This window comes from Caloenas nicobarica, chromosome 2 (genome assembly GCF_036013445.1).
Source record: "Caloenas nicobarica isolate bCalNic1 chromosome 2, bCalNic1.hap1, whole genome shotgun sequence".
In the NCBI taxonomy this organism is placed as follows: domain Eukaryota; kingdom Metazoa; phylum Chordata; class Aves; order Columbiformes; family Columbidae; genus Caloenas; species Caloenas nicobarica.
Window position 1 is genome coordinate 59,694,011 of NC_088246.1, and position 20,409 is coordinate 59,714,419.

At 38.8% G+C, this 20,409-nt stretch overlaps 1 protein-coding gene across 3 annotated transcripts in view; it reads right to left on the reverse strand.

The window, feature by feature from the left end:
• TPK1 (thiamin pyrophosphokinase 1) overlaps positions 1-20,409 on the reverse strand; it is a 305,419-nt gene that overhangs the window by 138,258 nt on the left and 146,752 nt on the right. For all 3 annotated transcript variants that reach the window (XR_010605792.1, XM_065628899.1, XM_065628900.1), the window contains exon 4: positions 18,992-19,064. Coding sequence is in view for 2 of the 3 variants with exons in the window: in XM_065628899.1 (XP_065484971.1) it covers positions 18,992-19,064 (73 nt within the window). In the remaining variant the exon portion in view is untranslated. The remainder of the gene's footprint in view (positions 1-18,991; positions 19,065-20,409) is intronic.

Consider the following 20,409-nt stretch of genomic DNA (forward strand, 5'->3'; position numbering starts at 1 on the left):
TAAAGCAAGAGGGACAAGGGAAACAATGTATTTAGAAATATATGGGCATGGTTCACTGAGTCAATACATTGGCCTACGAACATTGGACAAATGTTCCTTGCAAGGCATCATCGATAAACTGAAACTGCTAGTGATAATCTGTATTATCCCGTTTTCTGTAACTGTGCATTATCCCTAACCTAACATCATCCCTTCCTCTGTTATTGATTTATCTTGGGCCATCCTTCTTCTGCTCCAAGAAGCAAAATAGCACTAACAGGATTAAATCAAGTACCTGCTTTTAAGTAAGCTATTACTAAAATTCGAGGGAGTCAGGCGGGTGGGGAGAATAAACACTGTCTATTTGATTGTACCACAACAGTAGCTTTTCTTGCTCAGTAGTATGCTTACAGAAGCGGCTTTTTCAGCTGAAAAACGAATCACAGCAGACTTTATTACTTCCCATACTACAGAAAGATAAAGATGACTAGTGTAATAATTGTGTTATGCTATAATTACACATAGTAACCAAATGTCAAGGGCATGGCAATGCTCTGGAACTACTTTGAATTCTAAACATTCTGCATGTTACTCAGGGAGATGTTAAGCTTTCTTGTATTGATTCCCAGCCTACAACACAACAAGTGAAAGCCCAGTGCACAAGCACTGCTCCCTCCATGCCAGCTCTGTGCAGAATTGCTGCAGACACCTTTGTGTCATGTTCCCGGGTTCGGGAGCACTGCAGGTCGTGCTGCAGACGCACCCGGGTCAATCAGGATAAAGACATCCCAGGGGACACCTAATAAGCTTGGCCTCAAAGTGAGAAACGAAGCCCATCCTGGAAGGGGAGGCTGGGAAGAAAAGTAGAAAGGAGAAAAAACAAGGAATGTTACTAGTGACTTTAAGGGAAGTCTAAAAAAGATCTGGACTCATTTTACCAGGTAAATGCATCACATTCAATTGTGGAAGGGACGATAATGTGGACAGGCAGAAAACAGTTACACACAGAGGAATCTGTAGCCAGCATCTACCAATATTTAAAAGGAGAATTAAAGTGATATTCAGCTGAAATGCCTAACTGTCCTTAGACAACCAAATGAATTCCTCAGACCAGCTGTAGACACCAAGTTTCATTAATTTAGCCAGGAGCACTAAGCCTGACAGCCTGCAGTACAACCAGAAACCAGACACGTCAGACAGACAATTGTTTCTGGAACCAGCGTGGCAAAGGAACATTATACATGACAAGGCTGGGGGAAAAAAAATAAAATTAAAAAAAAAAAAAATCCATTGTGTGTCTAATCCTCCTTATGACTCTATACTCTGTACTATCTCCTGTCTTAGTTGAGGGAAATGGATTCCCTCTTTTTGCATTGTATTTCTACAGTACCTGAGAAAATGGTAACATAAATAATAAATAGCAATAATCACAGCTACAGGCTTGTAATCCACTCCATAACCACAAACTGGACATTTGATCTGGAGGCTGCTTGATACAGGAGGACACAAGAGAGAGCAGATAAAAATCTGCATCCATCTACAGCAAAGATGCATATCTACTTCACTTAATTTCAATTATAACCCTTTCAGGATACTCATACAGACTAATCAGATTAGCATATCTGTAGACTGTCTCCTCTGACGGATTGTCTGAATTTCTTACCTACAATTTGCATGAAACACAGTAGCTGGTTTTTCTGGAGGTCAAACAGGAGATTTGATCCGAAAATTTTGTTTGTATTTTTTTGTAGTTCAAAGGCACAAAGGTTTGAAGTTCTGCCGAAAAGCAAACTTTCATTGTAGTAGCAGCTCATCTGGATTGGTAAATTTAGTTAAGTGAAAATCAGACTTCAGCTCTGCAAGTATGAAGATTCTGTTTTCCATGAAAAATCCTTACAATGCTCATGCCAGCAGTTATAAAAATGCAGGGCAACTAATTAAGAAAAAAGGCATACACTTTAACATTTTTAGTTTATTGAATATTAAAAAAACAATGCTTAAGAGCTGAATCTATGAATCACGCGTTTTTTAACATAAAAATTACGACTATACTTTTGCTCTATTAGTCCTTGCTTTTGCCATATTCTTTAGAAATCACCAACAGATCTATCCGACTTGGGGGAAAAAATCCTGGAATAGCCTTTGTGACAATAATCAACCTAATTTTCCAATACTGAAAAAAGGAATGTTGGCATCAACATTCAAATTAGGCCTATTCTCATTCTACATTATTTAACAAGATTTAATCTATCAATTGTCAAATTAACCAATAAAGTCATTAAAATGAAATGCACACTCTCCCCACAACAGATGCAAATCACATCAGGTCACATTAAACTGGCTATTTAAAACATGCAGAAGAAAAATAACTCAAGATTGTAAAATCCAGTTTTGCTTCTAAACTATTTGCTATTGCAGAATAAATGGGTTTAAAGAGCAAACAAACAAAAAAAATCACCTGCACTGTTTCTTTTTAATGATGAGAATTGCAACTGCAAAACCGGATGCATGGATTCTGTTCTTTAGAATCAAGATGGTTTCACCAAGGTCACAGAAGCCTCTGAACTGATGATCCAAGAAAGAAAACAAAAAATTATCTTCTAAAAGAATGGTTATTTTTAAATGATATGACACTTTACCAGTTTTTGGTGTGTTTTTTTGATGTTGTTTGTTTGGGTTTGTTTCCTTTTTTTGTTTGTTTTGTTTTTTTAAATCAAGCTGCTTTCAGATGGAAATAGGAATCAAATTAAAATGCACACAACCACCATTTCACATTTTCTAAAGCAGTGAAAGATTTTCATTAAATTCCAGGACAGGTAGGATTGTCCTGTCTCATCAAATTCAATTCTGTGCTGCCACAGGAAACATGTCATGAAATATTTCTCATAAACTTTCTAGCATCCATTTTAAAAATCACTCAGGCGTTTTCTTCATCAACTACAATCTCCTGGAAGGCTCATTCCTTCAATGGACAATAGCGCACTTCTAATTTGCAGCTTGATTTGAATGGATCTTAAACCAATATTATTTTTAATCTCCTCCAACCCTAATGTTTAGCCCCTTTATATTAACATATTTATTTAATTTCATTAGGCTAAACAAGACAAGCTGGTTTAGCCTGTTCTCATTAAACAGGCTGTTGAGACCCCTGCTCATTTTAGCAGGTGCTTTGTGAGACTTCTCCAGGCTCAGGTTCCTGTTTTATGGAGATGGGTTACCACGGTTGCACGTGATGTTCCAGAGGTGGCATCAAAACCTTCCACAGTGGCACTAAACGAGATCCACCTGCTGGCTGTGAATCCTTCCTACATCATGGGATCATCTTTGCTCCTGCTGCTGCCATATTGCAAGGGGAGGACACACATCTCCAGTGTCATTAAAGCTGTCTTCCCCTGCACATGCCATTGTGAGCCTGAGATGCAATACTTGGAAACTGAGTCTCCTGACCCCGCTTTTCTGTCCAAACTAGGATGCCAACAGAAGGGTTAGCAGGCTTGTCATCCAGTATGCAGCTGTCACTTTCTGATAACAGTGATTTCCACTTCCATGTGCTCCTTCCCATTAGCTAGTGTGCTTTTCCCCAACTTCTACTCCATCCTCTTTCCCAAAAACTTAAGGCAGGTATCATTCAGCCATAGAGTGTAGTGAGATTGGACTCTATGATCTTGACGGTCTCTTCCAACCAAAATGATTCTGTGATTCTAAGATACCGATCTTCAATAACCACACTGTCCTCACGGCTTAGGTTGACCACTGCATCTTTCTGCATTTTCTAGGTAATTGAAGTTCCCATTACTACATGTGGAACTCATAGAAGAGATCTCTAACTCACTTGCACCTTTTGACCTTCAAAACAGTATTTTTGCAGATCGGCCCTCTTTCCTTGCCCTGACCTCCTCCTCTCAGAAACTTCACGCTTACTCCTAATTTTCTTTTTTGAGTTCACATGGTTATATTTTAAGTCTTTCTTGTGTATTTTTCACCTTTTGTTTACAAACCAGTTCCAGGCAGAAGCTCTTTAAGACAAATGGGGTGGAAATCTGCCTTCTCTTCATTTAGTGCATAAGCTTCTACACAGATGGCCTTCTGTTCTCAATTTCTCAAGGCTTTCCCCTTTTGAAACACAATTGTATAAGACACAAAAACATGCCAAAACTGAAGTAGGGCACAGACTGCACAGACTTTATGTTCATCTCCGCAGTTCACAATTCAACTTCTGATCATTCTACCCAAAGTCTTTTTTGGCCCCCAAATCTACCAGAAGACGTTTTACTGTCTACTAGAACTACACTGCAAATACCACAACTTATTATTTTTTCAGAGACTGTATGCTGAAAAATTATCTGCCATCCACCAGTCAGGTATGACTGGGTTTTGACACTTAAATAGCATTTTTTTTCCCCTCATGGCCAAAAACATGGACCCAAATCAGCTAGTTAGATTTGCAGTTCCACCAAAGTTATTTCACATTAACCTTATTTTTGTATTCCTACTATTCCTGATCAGTGCATGCCTTGTAATATTTTTATTCCATCCTTGCCTGACCCTTCACAATATTTCCAGTAAAGCTGTACAATTCTATTTGCATACCAATAACAATTGTAATATTTCTTCTGTTTTGCTGCTGAGGTTCTTGTACATTAGTCAACAAAGCATTTCAGTTACTCCTCGCTGACTTTATCCAATTTTCTAGCTGGGTTACGTATGTTGTCCAAATACCGCTCCGATCCACATTAAATCGTACTGCCCTCTGTTCCATGCTCTAACCCCCAGTTGTGTCTTTATCCTCTACTAAATAAAGCAATCTTATATGCTACAGAGATATAAATAAGCTTATCTAACCACATTTTGCATTTTAAAAGTGAACCGATTTACTGGATGCACGTGGTTGAACTCAGTAGCTAGAGATAATATTGATCGTTTCTCATCACCAAGCCCTTCCACACTTTATGAATAGTACTTCTCATCATCTCATACCTCATTTTTATTAATATACTGAAAGAGAAAATAAACCGTTCTACTTTTTTCAAACCTAAGCATTGAACTGAAGCCAAATGCCTACAATAAAATAATAATAATAATAATAAAAAAATAATAAAATAACAAAATCTCTGACTCTACAGCAGACCCCTATGAAAAGCAACTTACTCTGGCTCCAAATGATCAACTAGTAACATGGCCAATTCTTTGTGTTCACCTTAAACTTTCAGTTGTTCATATTTTAAAACTCTCTTTATTTAGTTTTAATGGTTTTAAACTAAACTGAGGAATTTTTTTTAAAAGTGTCATAATTTTCCTTTTAATTAAGTTTTCTTTTAGAAAACAAATGTATGAATTCAGCGAAATACAAATCCTCTGTTTGTATTTTTCAAACCAGGTTTTGGTTTTCTGTTTTTAAATTTGTGTTTGTAATACAAAGGCAGCTGCTTATTAATCTATTATAATTAATAATAATAGCTGCTTATTAACTTATTAACTTTGGACAGGTATGAAGAGAACACTGTATGTTTCTCAAATGGATACTCACAGAAGTGCCTGACAAGCAGACTTCATAAACTGTATTATCTGCCAACATAGCATCTGGAAGGGTCTCCTGTCTCATCGTCCTTGTTGTCTGCAGTCCCAGGTAACTACACCCGAAACATCCTTCCACTGAATCAAAGACCAAAGACCCGCACCCAAGCACATAATTTGGGGTTGAAATGACTGTGACTGCGTAGCGTCATCAATAATAACACTTGCAAGGACAGGCGGCCATTTAGAAAGCCTGTCTGCGTACTGTTCCGTGACCACACAACTCATTAGTACATGAATACATTTAATTAATGAATTTTTGATGATGCAATTTCAAAGCCCAGCTCTTCTGTCATGTTTTAATTCAGATTTTTGGTTCCAGCTGTAATGCTCTTACTTTGTGTACAATTCAGGCAAATCTCCCAGCAAGAAAGACATAGGTGCGGTCATTTTAAACTAGTGAATAATTTACAAGTAGGGAGATTAAAAAAAAATATAAGAAAGATAAGAAAGTGGGATGGCTTGCTGTGGGAAGAAAGAAACGATCTATTGTCAGATAACAGGATAGGAAGGCATTGTCCCTGATATTACCTTCTCTGCAACTTCTTTGAAAGTGAATTTAACTAGAGGAGAGACAGTGTAAACACCAGTAAGATGATTTAGAGGCAGTTCATGCTAACAAAATTTTCTGATATTTATCAAACTATATCAGATTTACCCTAGCCCTTCAAAGCATCTTGAGTTTGCCACAAAAAGTACAACACATAAATGATAAATAGTGCTCTCTAGGGAACCTTAAACTTTTTATACTATTTCTTTCCCAAATCTAACCACTCGTACATCGGCATCTCTCTCCTGCTGCAGGGAATTCTGAGCTATTCCACAGCACCCATATGCTGTCAACCCAATTACACAGAACCAAGTTCAAGAAGAAATGTCAAATGCAATTATTGTCTTTCCCATATCACTTCATTCTTCTACTACGCATCTACTTGCACATCTGGTCTGCAAGGCGTTTAGGGATAGCATTTACACAAAACAAATTACACAGAACACATTACACAGAGCTGTCCTGTATTCTATACAGGAGGACACAACCACAGGAGAATTAACAGCTTTCACTCTAATCACCTTGTAATATCTGTTTCCTCTGATAAGATGACCCTGTTCAATATGCTGAAAGCCTCACCATTGTAATGGTCTTAAATAAGCTGAAGAGTTTGCAAATTCATTGGTTACTTCCATTTATTAACTATAAGACATGAACCAAGCTATTATCATGACTTTTGGGCTTCTCTCTGCAGATCAGTGCCTTGGGGAGGACCCATCCTGAACACCCTATTGCAATCAACAGCACTGCCATCGACTTGGATGGGGACAACACCTGACACCAGTAGACGAGCTGGCCATGCCTCCTGCAGACCTGCTGCAAGGCATTACCCTTCCTTCGGAAGCTTGGTGCCAAGATCTACAATCAAAGCCTTATTCACAGATTCCAGTCGATTGGAACAAAACAGTTATTTCTCATGAAAAAGTTTTTAAAAATGACTTTCCAGTGCAGCACGAAGCTTGTTCTATGTTTAAGGCACAGCTTTGATTCGTACCTGTTCAAAAGCGCTGAACCTCTGAAGGTTCCGAAAGCCATGCACAGGAATACCTCTCAGAGTTAGCAGGATGGAAGGAGGGGAGCAGACGGGGAGCAAAGCAGAAAAACTGAGTTTTGCCACAGCCAGCTATTTGTGTTGCTGAGGGCACATCCATTCAGACCTTACGAAAATCCATAGAAATGGTAAAATTGGAGGGGAGGGCTGTCTCCCTTGGCTGGCCTGTTTCTAACTCTTCCCTGCCCATGGGAACAGCTCTGTGGCAGCTGCTCACTACCATCAGCCCAGGGCTGCAAACCCAACCAGGGCAGTATGCTGAGGGTGGCACAACGACTGAAGCACACAGAGCAGCCTAAACTCAGTAATTAAAGGCAGGACACGTCCTTGAATCTGTAGCTGCCTGGAATCAGGCGGAGTTGGCTTGCCAAATTACAAAAAATGTTTGAAAACTTCTCCACTCCCCTCTCCAAGAGCAAGCCAGACATATTCTATCTAGAACTGCTGGAGTGTATGTGAGTTGATTCCGTTTTTAACCAAAAAATCACTTTTAACGCCGTCCTCCTCAGACCAAATTAGACTTGTTCAAGGTCTAGTGGGAGCAGAGCTCTTTTGGAACAGTAATGGAGCTTTTAGTGTGGAAAAACACTTCAAGGAATTTCAGACCCCTTCTACCCACCCCCCCTGTTTTATCCCATCAGTGGGAGAATAAAATGAGAGCTGAACTGTGTTATTCCCAGTTTCCACCCAGCACATGCCCCACCTTCCAGTCTGGGATGGGCTCAATATATTGAGCACATAACCTTATCAAAGAAAAGCATTTTTTTGAATCACTCTTGAGACCTTCCCACACCTTCAGCTGTGCAAGTAACTGCCAATGCCAGATCAGAAACACACCTCTGCGAGTATGCTAGGTATTGATGAGTGCATTTATTTGCTCCAAGAAACAGTGATAAATACAGGATACAGAGCACATTCTGATGCCTGAAGAGAAGTCTCCACTACTGCCCCTTTAAAACTTCCATTAGGAAATGTGTCTTAAAGTCCAAAGAAATACACCCATGTTTAATTTGAAAACAGAACAGATACAGTCCTCCCCTGTGAGCAATATTATCCTGTAGAATTCTCTAGGCAAAGGCTGACATTTTCCCTCTCAGAAGAGTTTTTGAGGCAGGATCCAAATACGTCATTGGTGGATGCAGGGAAGGGGGACAGGACGACAAAGACCATTACAAGGCATTATTCCTTCCCTCTGCCTACAGCAAATCGCTTAGTACAAATCCAGTGCTAAAAGTACGGGAGTCCCAGGCAGGACAGTAATATCCAGCGCAATTATTAGTCTGTTGCAAACCCTGAGATGCCTCAAAGGGCAGGTCTCCAATTCTGACTTCTTCCTACAAAAACCATTTAAATAGCAATTAAAATATAAAGTATATAAATCCCTACAGTGGCTATATTTCAGCATATGTTGAAACAGTAGATGGTGAACAAAAAAATGGAAAGCTTTACCTGAATATTGATATGTCAAAAGACTGGCTTTTTAATCCCTCCTCTGTTCTCTAAAGGTGTCCTCCCGCTGCTGAGCTTAAAAGGAGTAAGGTCTTTTCAGCTCTCAAAAGGTGGCTCCTCTTTAAGGCTACATTTTTATCAATTAAATGAAAATCTGGTAATGTTAACTAGCAATTTATGGTAAACTGCCAATTCCTTACTTGAAGCGTAATTATCAATTAAATGCGAAGTAAATACTTAATAAATTAGTTGTTTCAATTGTATTAAGAGTTATGTAGACACAGCAGCATTTGGTGCAGAATTTGGATGAAATAGTCTTCACACTTGTAAATTTATTGTAAATACATTCCAACTTCCATTGCAGTTACTTATGTTTTAAGCTCCTTGCATGATTTTATATTCTTCACCTGATGAAACTCCTATCAAAGCTTGGTCAAGGATGGAATAACCATAGGTCCTCCTATTTTATCTTCAAACAAAAATATTTGAAAACAGAACAAAACCAACCAACCAAAAAAAGCCACAACACCCAAACCCAAAAAAACCACCACACCCCAGCAACAACTCTGCACTTATTCGTAATGAATGGAAAATCTTACTTTTATATTAGGAAAATATGGTTTCCATGCATCTGTGCTTATCTTATCACACTCGCTTCTTTACAGCTGCAAAAAAAATGACAGCAGAACTAATTTGCTGATGTGTCAGGGAAATTTTTCTATTCCTGTCCAGTTCTCTTTCCTACCCTCTGCTGATGTTATCTTTCTCTCTTAAAATGCTTACCTTTTTCTAACTTCTTAAAAGAGTCTCTTTTTCTCAGTTTTCATTCCTCATTTTCCTCTCCTCTGACATTTCGTTTTTCGCTCTTCACTCATTTCATCACACAAGGGACTGTTTCCATTATTAGATACATCTCCTCCTCTATTTGATTTAAGAAGCTTTTATTTATTTTTTAATCAAAGGCCATCACAGCTGCTTCAAATGAAGGTATTGGAGAGCACACCAGGACACAAACTAACCCACGCTGGTCCCGAGACCCGCCGGGTTTGAGCTGAGTGTCCTGCACAGGCAGCTTCTCAAACCTCACCCGGCCCCTCTCCGCTGGGCTCTGCTGAGCACACCCAAGGAACACAGCAGAATTGAACCAGAAGAACAGAGCTTCAAATGCCTACTGGTGACAGTGAAAACAGCGAGAGTCCAAAAGAATATTACAGTCAGGAAATACAGGAGAGAGAAATAAAAGAAGGTACCAGAAAGGTTAAGTATGAGAAATACTGCAATTTGCCTTTCCCTACTCAGCTGTAGTTAAAGCTGCCTGAACTTTGGTTCTTTTCATTCTCCTCTACTCCCCAGCAACGGTATTTTTCTGTCACTGGTGGGTCTTCTTTCAAAAATGACATCTTAAGTTACATTTCCTTCTGGTATATGTGAATGCAACTTTTATAATCTGGCACTACTTACGAGTGCAGCTATAAAAACAAATCTTGTATTTCATGTGTTTCTGACAAAATTGAAAAAAAAAAAAAACCTGTCTGTGCTCCCGAAGCTGCACTTGAATTTTCCTGTTGGACTCCACCTCTGTCTTGGTTCATGTCGAAACTCCAGATAACCTTACACTTCCATGGTTAATTAATACATGCAAATTTGGCAGCTTTAGCTCATCCTTTGTTCCACTGACAAGCTACAAAAGTATTTACCTTTTCTACCTGAACAACACACATCATGTTCTCTTTCTTTTCCATTCAGAGGCTTGTAGAGCACTCATCTATCTGCATGAACACAGACCAAATCTAACCTTGCATCTGGATTATCATCCTTGAGGTTTTGTAATTGCATTGCTGTAAGTGAAGCACTACGGATCCCGAAAGCATGTCAGAAGCATTCCTCCTCCTCCTCTCCAGCCCACCACCAGACCTTCCTACTTTGAAATGAGCAACAGACTGCATCTCCTCATTCTGCTGCTGAAACGAGAGCTGCCTGCTCTTTGGCAAGACGCACAAGAGAATCATTCGCAGGGGCTGCCAAGCTGCTTCTTAAAATACTTAAAAATTGTAGCATCAGGATTTGGGGGATCTTTTTCACGGTTAATGATCAGGTTTGTGTTCGCTTTGGCGAGCTTATGGGCTCTCCCACAACAAAATCAAGCTTACAAATCCCACAGAGCATTTGGGCTGAACTTGGAGCTTGCAGCAACATTTGATGAGCTGTGAGATTGTGGGCTCTGCAGCTTCATTAGAAACTGTTCTAATTAGCAGTCCACAGGCATAGGCACCAAGCTTTGTGCACCAGGAACAATTTTCTCTTAAATTCTCTAAAAAGAAAAGATGGATGTATAAATCCCACATACATCTAAAAAGACCTATCATCTGAGTCTTCAAGCACTAGTACAACATTAAGGCTGTCTCTTCCGTGTGAAGAGGCTTAATCACAAAATAACTCCATTCAATTTCCTTCTCCAGATTAAGTTGTCATTGTTTAAAACATCTTTTTTGCTCCTCACACTAGAAATGAACTTAATTCAATACATTTCTATTTTTTAAACTTTTCTGTTATTTTCTCCATCACAGGCTGACAGATCAAAGTAATGACTTCTTTCAGAGATTAACACCAGATTAAATTTTTTAAAGCTCTTGCAAGTAACTCAAATGTCTCCTGCAATATAGATTCTACCCTTTCCCCTCCTCAGGCCATAACCAATGAAAGGGAGAAATAAATCTCATACTGCAACATAATATTAAACTGAAATTGGATGGAAGACTAAAATACCACCTGCATAATTTTTGTTATATGGTGCACTGTTTTCTTGCATATTCTACTGTCAGGCAGTTGCGCTTCAGCTAAAGCACTTGTGAGAAGAAAGTAAACAACTTGTAACCTGTAAACTGTCATTTCAAACCTAAGCAAGAGAAAGACAAACCACCTCTAATAAAAGTTTGATCTTTTAATTTCTATACGCTGTCTCCGAAAGCTACATAACAAGCAGGAAAATGCTGCAAAGGAAAATGGAGTATCACTTTTTTAAGGAATGAGAACTTGGTCAAATTGCATTCTTGATCCTATTAGATACATTAGGGCCTGACTCAGGTTCTAATAAATGTACATAGTGACTTTCAATGACCTCAAAACTTGCTGAATCTCAGTGATACTATATTGATCTTAGAACACAAGTAGGACTTTGCTGTGTTTTTCAGGTTCAAAAGGAGTGATGTGCAACTCCAGGAGATAACATAACAAACACACATTACTCTAAAAGACGCTGGACTGTATAACTACTGATTTTTTTTTTCCACAAATCTAATCTGCATTTAAACAAATACATCATTTTGTGGAAACTGCTACCTTGGTGAAAGCGTAAATAGTGATATTATGAATGGGACAGAGATTTATCTTGGTTTTGTTTTTCACTGGCACAAAAGAACAGCACTGAGCAAATCTAGAGTCCTGAAAATCTTTGTTTTACCAAAGACTCTTTTCAACAGGACTTCCCAGCCATTATACATATCTTGAGTCAGCAGGACACAAAACACCTGTGCAGGTTGTACCTCATTTTAGGCCAATACATTTGATGGCATATGCAATATTCCATTGGTTTAGCTGTGCACACATATGCCCCTACATACCTACAGAAATGTGAGGCACAATCACACTAATACAATCAAAACAGGAGTGACAAGGTGGTTAAAGCATGTCATCCACTCAGTATCGCAATATAAAAATTCAGGAAAATCAAGTATGACTATCAAAAGTGAAGCTTAAAACCAAAATAACATCCAAAAGACAGATTTTTTTTTTTTTTCCCCCCCCACTTTAAACACTTAAACTGGGGAACATACTGCCAGGGTTTTTTGTGGATAATTGTAGCCTCATCTACATAGTTTGAAGAAAAGTGTGTAGACTAATTTTGGGAAAGATTAAATCAATCTATGAAGCAATTAAACACAAAGATACCACCTCTGACTTAGGAAATCTTTGAGTCGTATACTAGTTGGAGACGAAAACGCGTACCAAAGACACATCACTATGCATACATGTGCTTTCAAAGGTGTTCTGTACCAGCCCAGCTGAGACCGGATACTGGCGGATGAACCTCTGGTCTGATCTAGTGTGACTGTCTGTCACGTTCTCCTTTACGAAAGTGTCACTGACCACAGTATCTCTTACAAATTTATGACATTTCTGGAACATTATGATGTTACTTTCCCTTGGCATGAATAAGAAATCCACATAACCCAAATCACCTACTCAACTGACTTGGAAACATGTTCTTGACAAGACCGCTGACATGCTCTTCAAGAATATAACCATTTTATGAAAGCTCCCGTTGAGTAATTACATGACCAAGACATACAGAAAGGCTCCGGTCCAAAATCCTAAATTGCACATACAGTCATATACAGTTTGAACTATTAATAACAGGGCCGTCCCAGCCCTATAAATCATTTTAACTTGATGAACCTCTATCTATATTAAGATACTGAGGATCTTTCAATGAACGTGCATCCGTAGAAAAAAAATTACAGCTTATAACGTGGTTATAAGTCCAGGCGGCACTGGGCACCCACAGCATGTCAGAAGTTGAACTGAGGTAAGCACAGCACATTTTATAGTTGTCAGAGATGTCTTCAGCAGGACACATAAAACAAGGGATTGCTTGAAAGCGTAAGTGGCGATTGTCACGTAGGAGTAGCGTGTTCAACAGCAAGACTGAATTGTTTCAGATCCACCCACACAAATTTTACAGCTCCTTCTGAAACCTTAAAACCTCCCACAAAGGAATCAGGCCCTAAAATGAACCATGTCTTTCTTAGAAAACTGTTCAATCTAAAAAGAATGCTTTAAACGAGTCAAACTTCTGAATATTTTAAGTCCCATTCTGTATTAAAAATGAGTTTTAGAAAAAACACTAACATTTAGGCATAATTATTCAAATAGTCACAGAAAAACTCAGTGGTTTTGTATGTATTTAAATTATAATAATATAAATGAAGGTAATCCATTAACATTGTGATTTCCCAAAATTATTAAAATTTTGGCCTCAGAAGGCAAGCAGGGAACGTGACACTAAAACCTGCTGTTTAGCAAGAACGTGTAGAAGTCAGAGAGATGTACAAGCACTACTTCACTACTACAAATACATTTTGTAAATCTAATCATAAGTGCATCATCTTAGAACAAAAAAAGACAGTATCCACACCATTCCTATTAAGCACTTCTACAGCCCCGATAACCATTAAACCCTGGAAAGGTAATAGAAAAAGGAATGGGAAAGTGCTATAGCTGCAGAACTGCCTGTGAAAATAAGCAGCTCTTTGGAGCTTAAAAAAAAATAGGAAAAACAGTGGACTTGTAAATAAGTTCACAGCATTTAATTACAATTCTAAACAGAGCCTAAGTCTACAGAAGCCTTTTAAAGCACATGAAGTTTGCTTAGCAGAAAAGCCAAACTGCGTTTTTAATAAATAACATAATCTGGATTTCAAAGGCCACTGGATTCAACCTTCTGCTTCTAGGCATAAGCACAGATTTGGTATAATTTTAGATAATGTCTTTGGTCTCAAAACTTCAAAAACTGAACCTTGTTTGAGGCACAGCAATATGAATGGCTGCTTTAACTTCAAAGTAATGTTTAAAAGTTTTCAGTGATAGAAGCATTCAGCTAAAGCAAGAAACATGAAACTGCAATGACAGAAATATCACCACAGTCCTCCCTGCTTTGTGCAGTGTCACTTCCAATGCACTTCAGACTACACAAAGAAAAACTGTCAGTGCATCTATTATGGGATCATATGAACATGCATATTTATCATGAAAGTACAAAAATTCTTTTCAATATCTATTTTAACAATGGTAGAAAATATACAGAAAAAAAGACTATTGAATTGTTATTCTTTATCCTTCATTTGTAATGCAATATGACTTACAAAGGAAAATTTAAACATGAAATTTCGTTTCCATTTTGGTGCAGTTTTATCCAGTTTTAACATTATTTAACTCTTTAAGAAAGGCAGGAAATCTTCAGTATTTTTTTTAATATAAAAAACTAAAAGACTACAAGTACCTCCTTGACAAGCCAATAGGGCAAAACCAAGACCACAGAAAGTAAAAAGTACAGCTGAATAAGCTATGACGCATGCTTATTTATTCTCTCCCAAAAGCATCACACACCTAACCCATCACTTACACATCCCACTCCTAATTCTAATACACTATTACTTTCCAACACAACTGAAAAACCAGCACTTTTGCCTTTAGATCTCTTCACTGTTTATGACATGCCACACCTAACAGAGACAAAATGGATATATTTGCTCCATGTTTACAAACTTTATATGAATAAGGTTCCCCAACACAATGGCAATAATCTTCCTTAAGGGAAAATGGAAACACCTGCCACGTAGTCCTCACTCAACTAAAAACACCAGAGGAACTGGATTAAAGACATCCCTTCCAGTAAAACCCTTTGGCTTTAGGGATCTATACGTAGTGGCATATATCTGCTATTGCTTTCATCACTCAAATGAGGTAGAAAACCTCCTGAGTCCAGCAGCAACATCCTGGCACGAAGCTGGTGTGATGGAGGAGTCAGGCCTGTCATTGGTTCATGACGATACAACTGCTTATAGTCAATGCTTTACAGAACCATAATTAGTTTCACACACAGACTTTAATACTCCCCCTTCTTACTCAGTGCTACACTAGGCTGTCTTTGACACAAACACTTGTAAATGAGCATGTTTTATAACTCAATAATTAACGTCCATAAGCTTTACTATGAAAAAGTAACTCCTCTTAACCAGTGGCATGCTATCTTCAGATAGATAAAAGAAGTCACGATATATTAATTTATGTCAATATGGATAGCTTTTGTCAAAAAAAAAGTCACTTCGGCACTCTGTGGTAAATGTAATACTTAACAGAACTATAAAGCATGTTTATAAAAAACACAGAGAAACTTACCTTCAGCTTCACAAACACCAAGAAAAAAAAATCGCTTTAATTCATGGTATAAATTAAATCATTGCAACTGAAATACCAAAGGATCCTCCACCTCCTTCAGCACCACTTGCCCTTCACCTGGCACATGAATCTACAGCAATCGAGTCAAACTTAAGCGACAGAAAAGTTGGCATGACTTTTCTTTGTATGTCATACGTAAAGGCAGATGGGAGTGCAGAGAGAGTGTGAATATCTCTCAGCACTTGCCACAGGCTTCTCTTTCCTTCATATTCACTGCATGCATATGATAGCTCCTCCTTTCTGCTGGCCATGACGAATTACTTGGTTATACATGTACGAAAGAACAGACAGTCCCACATACTCCCATTTCCTTGCAGGTCACAGCAATGTCACAGCCAGACAGCAGAGCTCTTGAGTTAGCACAAGTCAGTGCCTTCAAAAAGTGTCACCTTTCCTTTGTCTAACATTCGTAAGTCGCATTAGGTGTATATGGAAAAAAGCAAGGGGCACCAAGAGATGAAAATCTATACTACAGTATAAAATATTATACATAGAAAGTCTGAATTTGGAAGAGGCGAAAGCTGTAGCTACAGTGTAAGTCATTACCAACCCTGGTCTGGCAGCAGCTCAAGACAGGTTCATGTGACGGGGAAAACTGAGGCAGGACAGTCCACTGCTTGGTGGAATGGGAAAGGTGCCTTGGCAGTAAATGGGAGCAGAAACATCAAGAATGCCAATAGAATATTCTTGTTATTTGTTGCTGAAGCCCTAATGCTTACCTAGACAGGCATTTCAAAGGAAAAATACATATTTTATTGTCTGAAGGTAACGGGCTCAACTTCAGAGAAGCCCAGCTAACTAATGACATTCTTGATAGTAACCTGGACAGATGAAACCATCGCAAATCACATGATGAATGCATGTGCTTTCATGTAATTCTGTGTGAGAATGGCTCAGGCTTTTCATTTGAGCAACGGTGACCATTTGGAAGTAAGACTGGGGAAGGGGAAGGCTGAAGGAGCATGCTAATGTCAATGTAATTGACACTGAATTTAAAAGCTAGCATGCAAAAGGGCTTTATTTTGTACAGGGAAACACTGATCAGTTAGTTAGAAGGTGGGATTTCTGTGGATTCCCATCTACTTGCTCACTGAAAATGTCAACACCACATCAGTCTAAGCTTTCCTACAACAATGCTTTCATTTTCCCACTCCTAATCATCGACAGCTGGTAAAAGAGAATGCTTGAAACAACAGAGTAACATTACCTAATGATAATGGCTTATCCCATCACTGGATGTTGTCCACACGCGGGTGAGGAAGCACTTTGGCGAGGGAGGAAGGACAGCATGGGAAGCAACCCTGACTCACAATGTGATGCTGTCCTTCCCTGAAGGCAATGGCTCTACATCCATCTACCCACCTGAAGCTCCCTCACAGCCTGTTTTGAGTAGCCCTAACCTATTCTGGGTCCTCAACACATAAAACATTTCCAAATGACAGTGACTCTGGAAATTGCCTGGACTACAGAGGGTTCTTTACCAGACAAGATACTTTACCAGAAAAGAAGCATGCACCTTTCTCCAAATTATGTGTTTTATTATATTTTTTGCTCAAGAACTCCTTAGACACGCACCCATATTTACCGTTCTAATTTTTTCACTATGGAAATTTAATTTAAAAATGAAAAAAAGTATTTTTCCTCCTATGTACACCCAAACTTAAAATTCTTAAGTCAAACTGTGTTTTCCTCAGTCATGTATGAGGACCCAGGCAAGGATTCTGTAGGCTAGATTATGTTCTTCATTACACTTTTACAATCCTGATGAAATATCGCTTCTTTTACAGCCTATCAACCCAGCACTTGCATGGGTATATCAACTCTGTTTGAAGCAGAACGGTTCACTACACGCTCATAGAGAAGATGTAAACTGCACATCAACAGCCAGCCACAGCGGAGCTGACAAAAGGGATGCTATGGCCAGAAAAGTAATCCTCCTGAAAAAGTGTAATATCAGTTTAGCTCAGCTTACCCCTTTCCAGGTCCTACTGTATTCTTCTGCCTCCTACACCTTCCATCTCCCCTCTCCCTGTTGAACAATCCTTAACCTGCAATCTTTGGTAGGACTCACCTACCTACCAGCATGCAGTTTATATAAGTGTTAATACCAATGTCCCTGCCAAATAGAGCAGTGTGTTTTGCAACGTCCTCATTCACTGACAGATCATCAATTTCCAGTCTGTAATGAACAGCATTAATCCAATGCATTTTATTTTATCTTCACTTCCCAAGATGTAAGCTAAAGATTCTTGAGCATTTTTCTTGAGCTGTTCTCCCAAGATGGACAGCCATCACGCATTTCTCCCTTCTAAACAAGAAGGCAGAACATGGAAAAAAACCCGCACAGTGCTCAGAGACTAAAACCCAGGGCTACACGCGCCTCCAAAACTCCCCTCACAGTATGAAACCTTTTGTTCTAACCATTTTATCCCAAGTCCATCAGGGAAGATTTTAGGCAATGTCAGCCTCATACGTTGAATTAGCAGCAGACATATCACAGAGCTCTAAGTCCTCTGGCTCACAAGGATCAAACACTTACTGCTTTTGCAAGTACAGCGTGCTGCAAAAGGCAAGCTGGCGCACTGAGACAAGCTCTGCATTTGCAGAAATCTGCTCTCCAAGACGTGGGGGTAAAGCACTGCACTCAGCACAGAAAGCTTATACAGGCAGGCAGGTGAAGCATTAAATAACAAATAGTCAGCTAAAGGCAGAACTTTGAGCCCTAAGACCTAACAAATGTGAGTTTACATTTATGATGTTCACTGGAAACGTGGTGGCTTCACTGGGCATAAATTAATGTACACAGGAATTTATTCAAAAAGCCATTAAGGAGGACACTCCACTAGTGAACCAGAAGTAGTCAGAACATAATTCAGTGCTTCAGTGGGTGACAAAAGAGACAGATGTCTCCATCTGCAGCTTCCCACTAAAAATGGTAAAGTTGTATCATGCAAAAATCACACTGAGAAACTGACTTCAGAAAGTCTATGGGTGCCATCCATGTTGGAATCGCAGGAGGTTAATCTTTATTGCTCTGTATTTCATTGAGCAAAAAGAAGTCACAGATTTCTCAGGAAGTTTTATCCTAGTTTCTAGTTGCTATAATCCCAGCAACATACGAGCTATTTCTTGAGCTGGTGCTATGAAACTGCACCACAGGCAGGACTCGGGTAGTACCGCACCTCCCGCGTTTACTTTAAACATCAGCACGGTGCCAGGCAGAGCACAATATCTAAGCTTCTAAGGTGCTTCACAACTGAAGCCTTAAAGAAACCAACGCAGCCAGAACCACTTAATGACCAACGGGGCCACTAATGGGTTGGATCCTACAATGTTCTAACACACAAACTCATCAAAGAGATTTAATTTACCTTGACCTTGTAGTATTCCTTGACTTCAGGCTGAATGGAATCAAAATCACCACTGATGTAATCAGGCAAGAACCTGAAAGGAAAGCAATGAGCAGTGAAATGAAAAATTAATCCATCTTACTACATTTAATATTTATTTTCTGAAGAGCGCTAAGGGGTACGAGCATTAATCTCTCAAAGGAATAGGAGTTAGTTAAAAGTATGTTAAAACAAGAGTTGATATGAGGTAATACCAAATAAGGTAACAGATGAACCGTAAAACTGGTAAATCCCGTGTCCGTTCTTTGCTAAGGGAGCTACACATCACTTGGATGCTTAGACATCTCCTGGGGTCAGTAAGGTAAGACTTGTATCTGCACGATTCTGGAATGACAGCTCTCAAATATCTTTCAAATCTATCATTCAGTCAGCAAAGTATTTGAAAAAAGCATATTTGAGTGCTGCACATCAAACCTCAGAGGGTATCGTTTGTCAAAATGTTACGATGCTTATTGGAGAGCTGGTATACCACAAACGTTCCAAAGATTTGTATTTCACTTGTTACTGATGTCATCCCATTTCTTCTCTTCTCCTTGAGTATTGAAAATACTCCCTCCAAAATATGGAAGACAAATGCTCAGTGATTTTCAAGTCATATCTTGGATATACAAAATGTGTATGAACTTGATTTCACGTCCCAGCCGTCATTTGTACAGTAATACTGCTGCAAAGCACTTAGAAATTGTAATGTTGTGATATCTAAATCAACTTGCTTGTTGTTGATTTTTAATTGCAGAATGCCTCAAAATATTTACTGTATAAATTCTTATACAATTTGTGATGAAACTTCAACTGTGCTGCAGAAAGAACAGCTTAAGAATATTTTTGAAACAAGAAAAAAACCAAAACCAACAACAAATCCAAACAAACAAAACACCCAAGCACACAGAAATACAACTTGCCACCTTGCACAATTCGTGGAGTTTTAAGTAGCAGCTAAGAAGACAAATGAAAGTGTTGTCACTGTTTCAACAGATAAAGCTGAACCGAGTTTTGAAATTAAAGCTGCATTTTTAGTATTTTCTACCAAATTAAATACATAGCTCCTCTTATCCAAGGTTACTATACTTCACAAAGGCTATGAGATTTAATCAGCAAATTAGTTTACGGCTCAAGCTGAATTACAAAAAATAAGGCAAAGCATATTGGGATATATTTTTCTTCCACATGATTTTAGAAGAATGCTGCAGGGTCTACACACTCCCCACATCAGTAAAACTTATAAAAATCTTACGTTCTGGCTCTGTTCAAAGATTTCAAAAGAGATGTATTTCGAATTCACTGCTCTCTGCTATTACTAAGGCTTTTATAAAAGAATATGTTCTAAAAATCTGTCCAAAATTGATGCTCCCACACTTGTGGTGGGGGAAAAGGGAGTC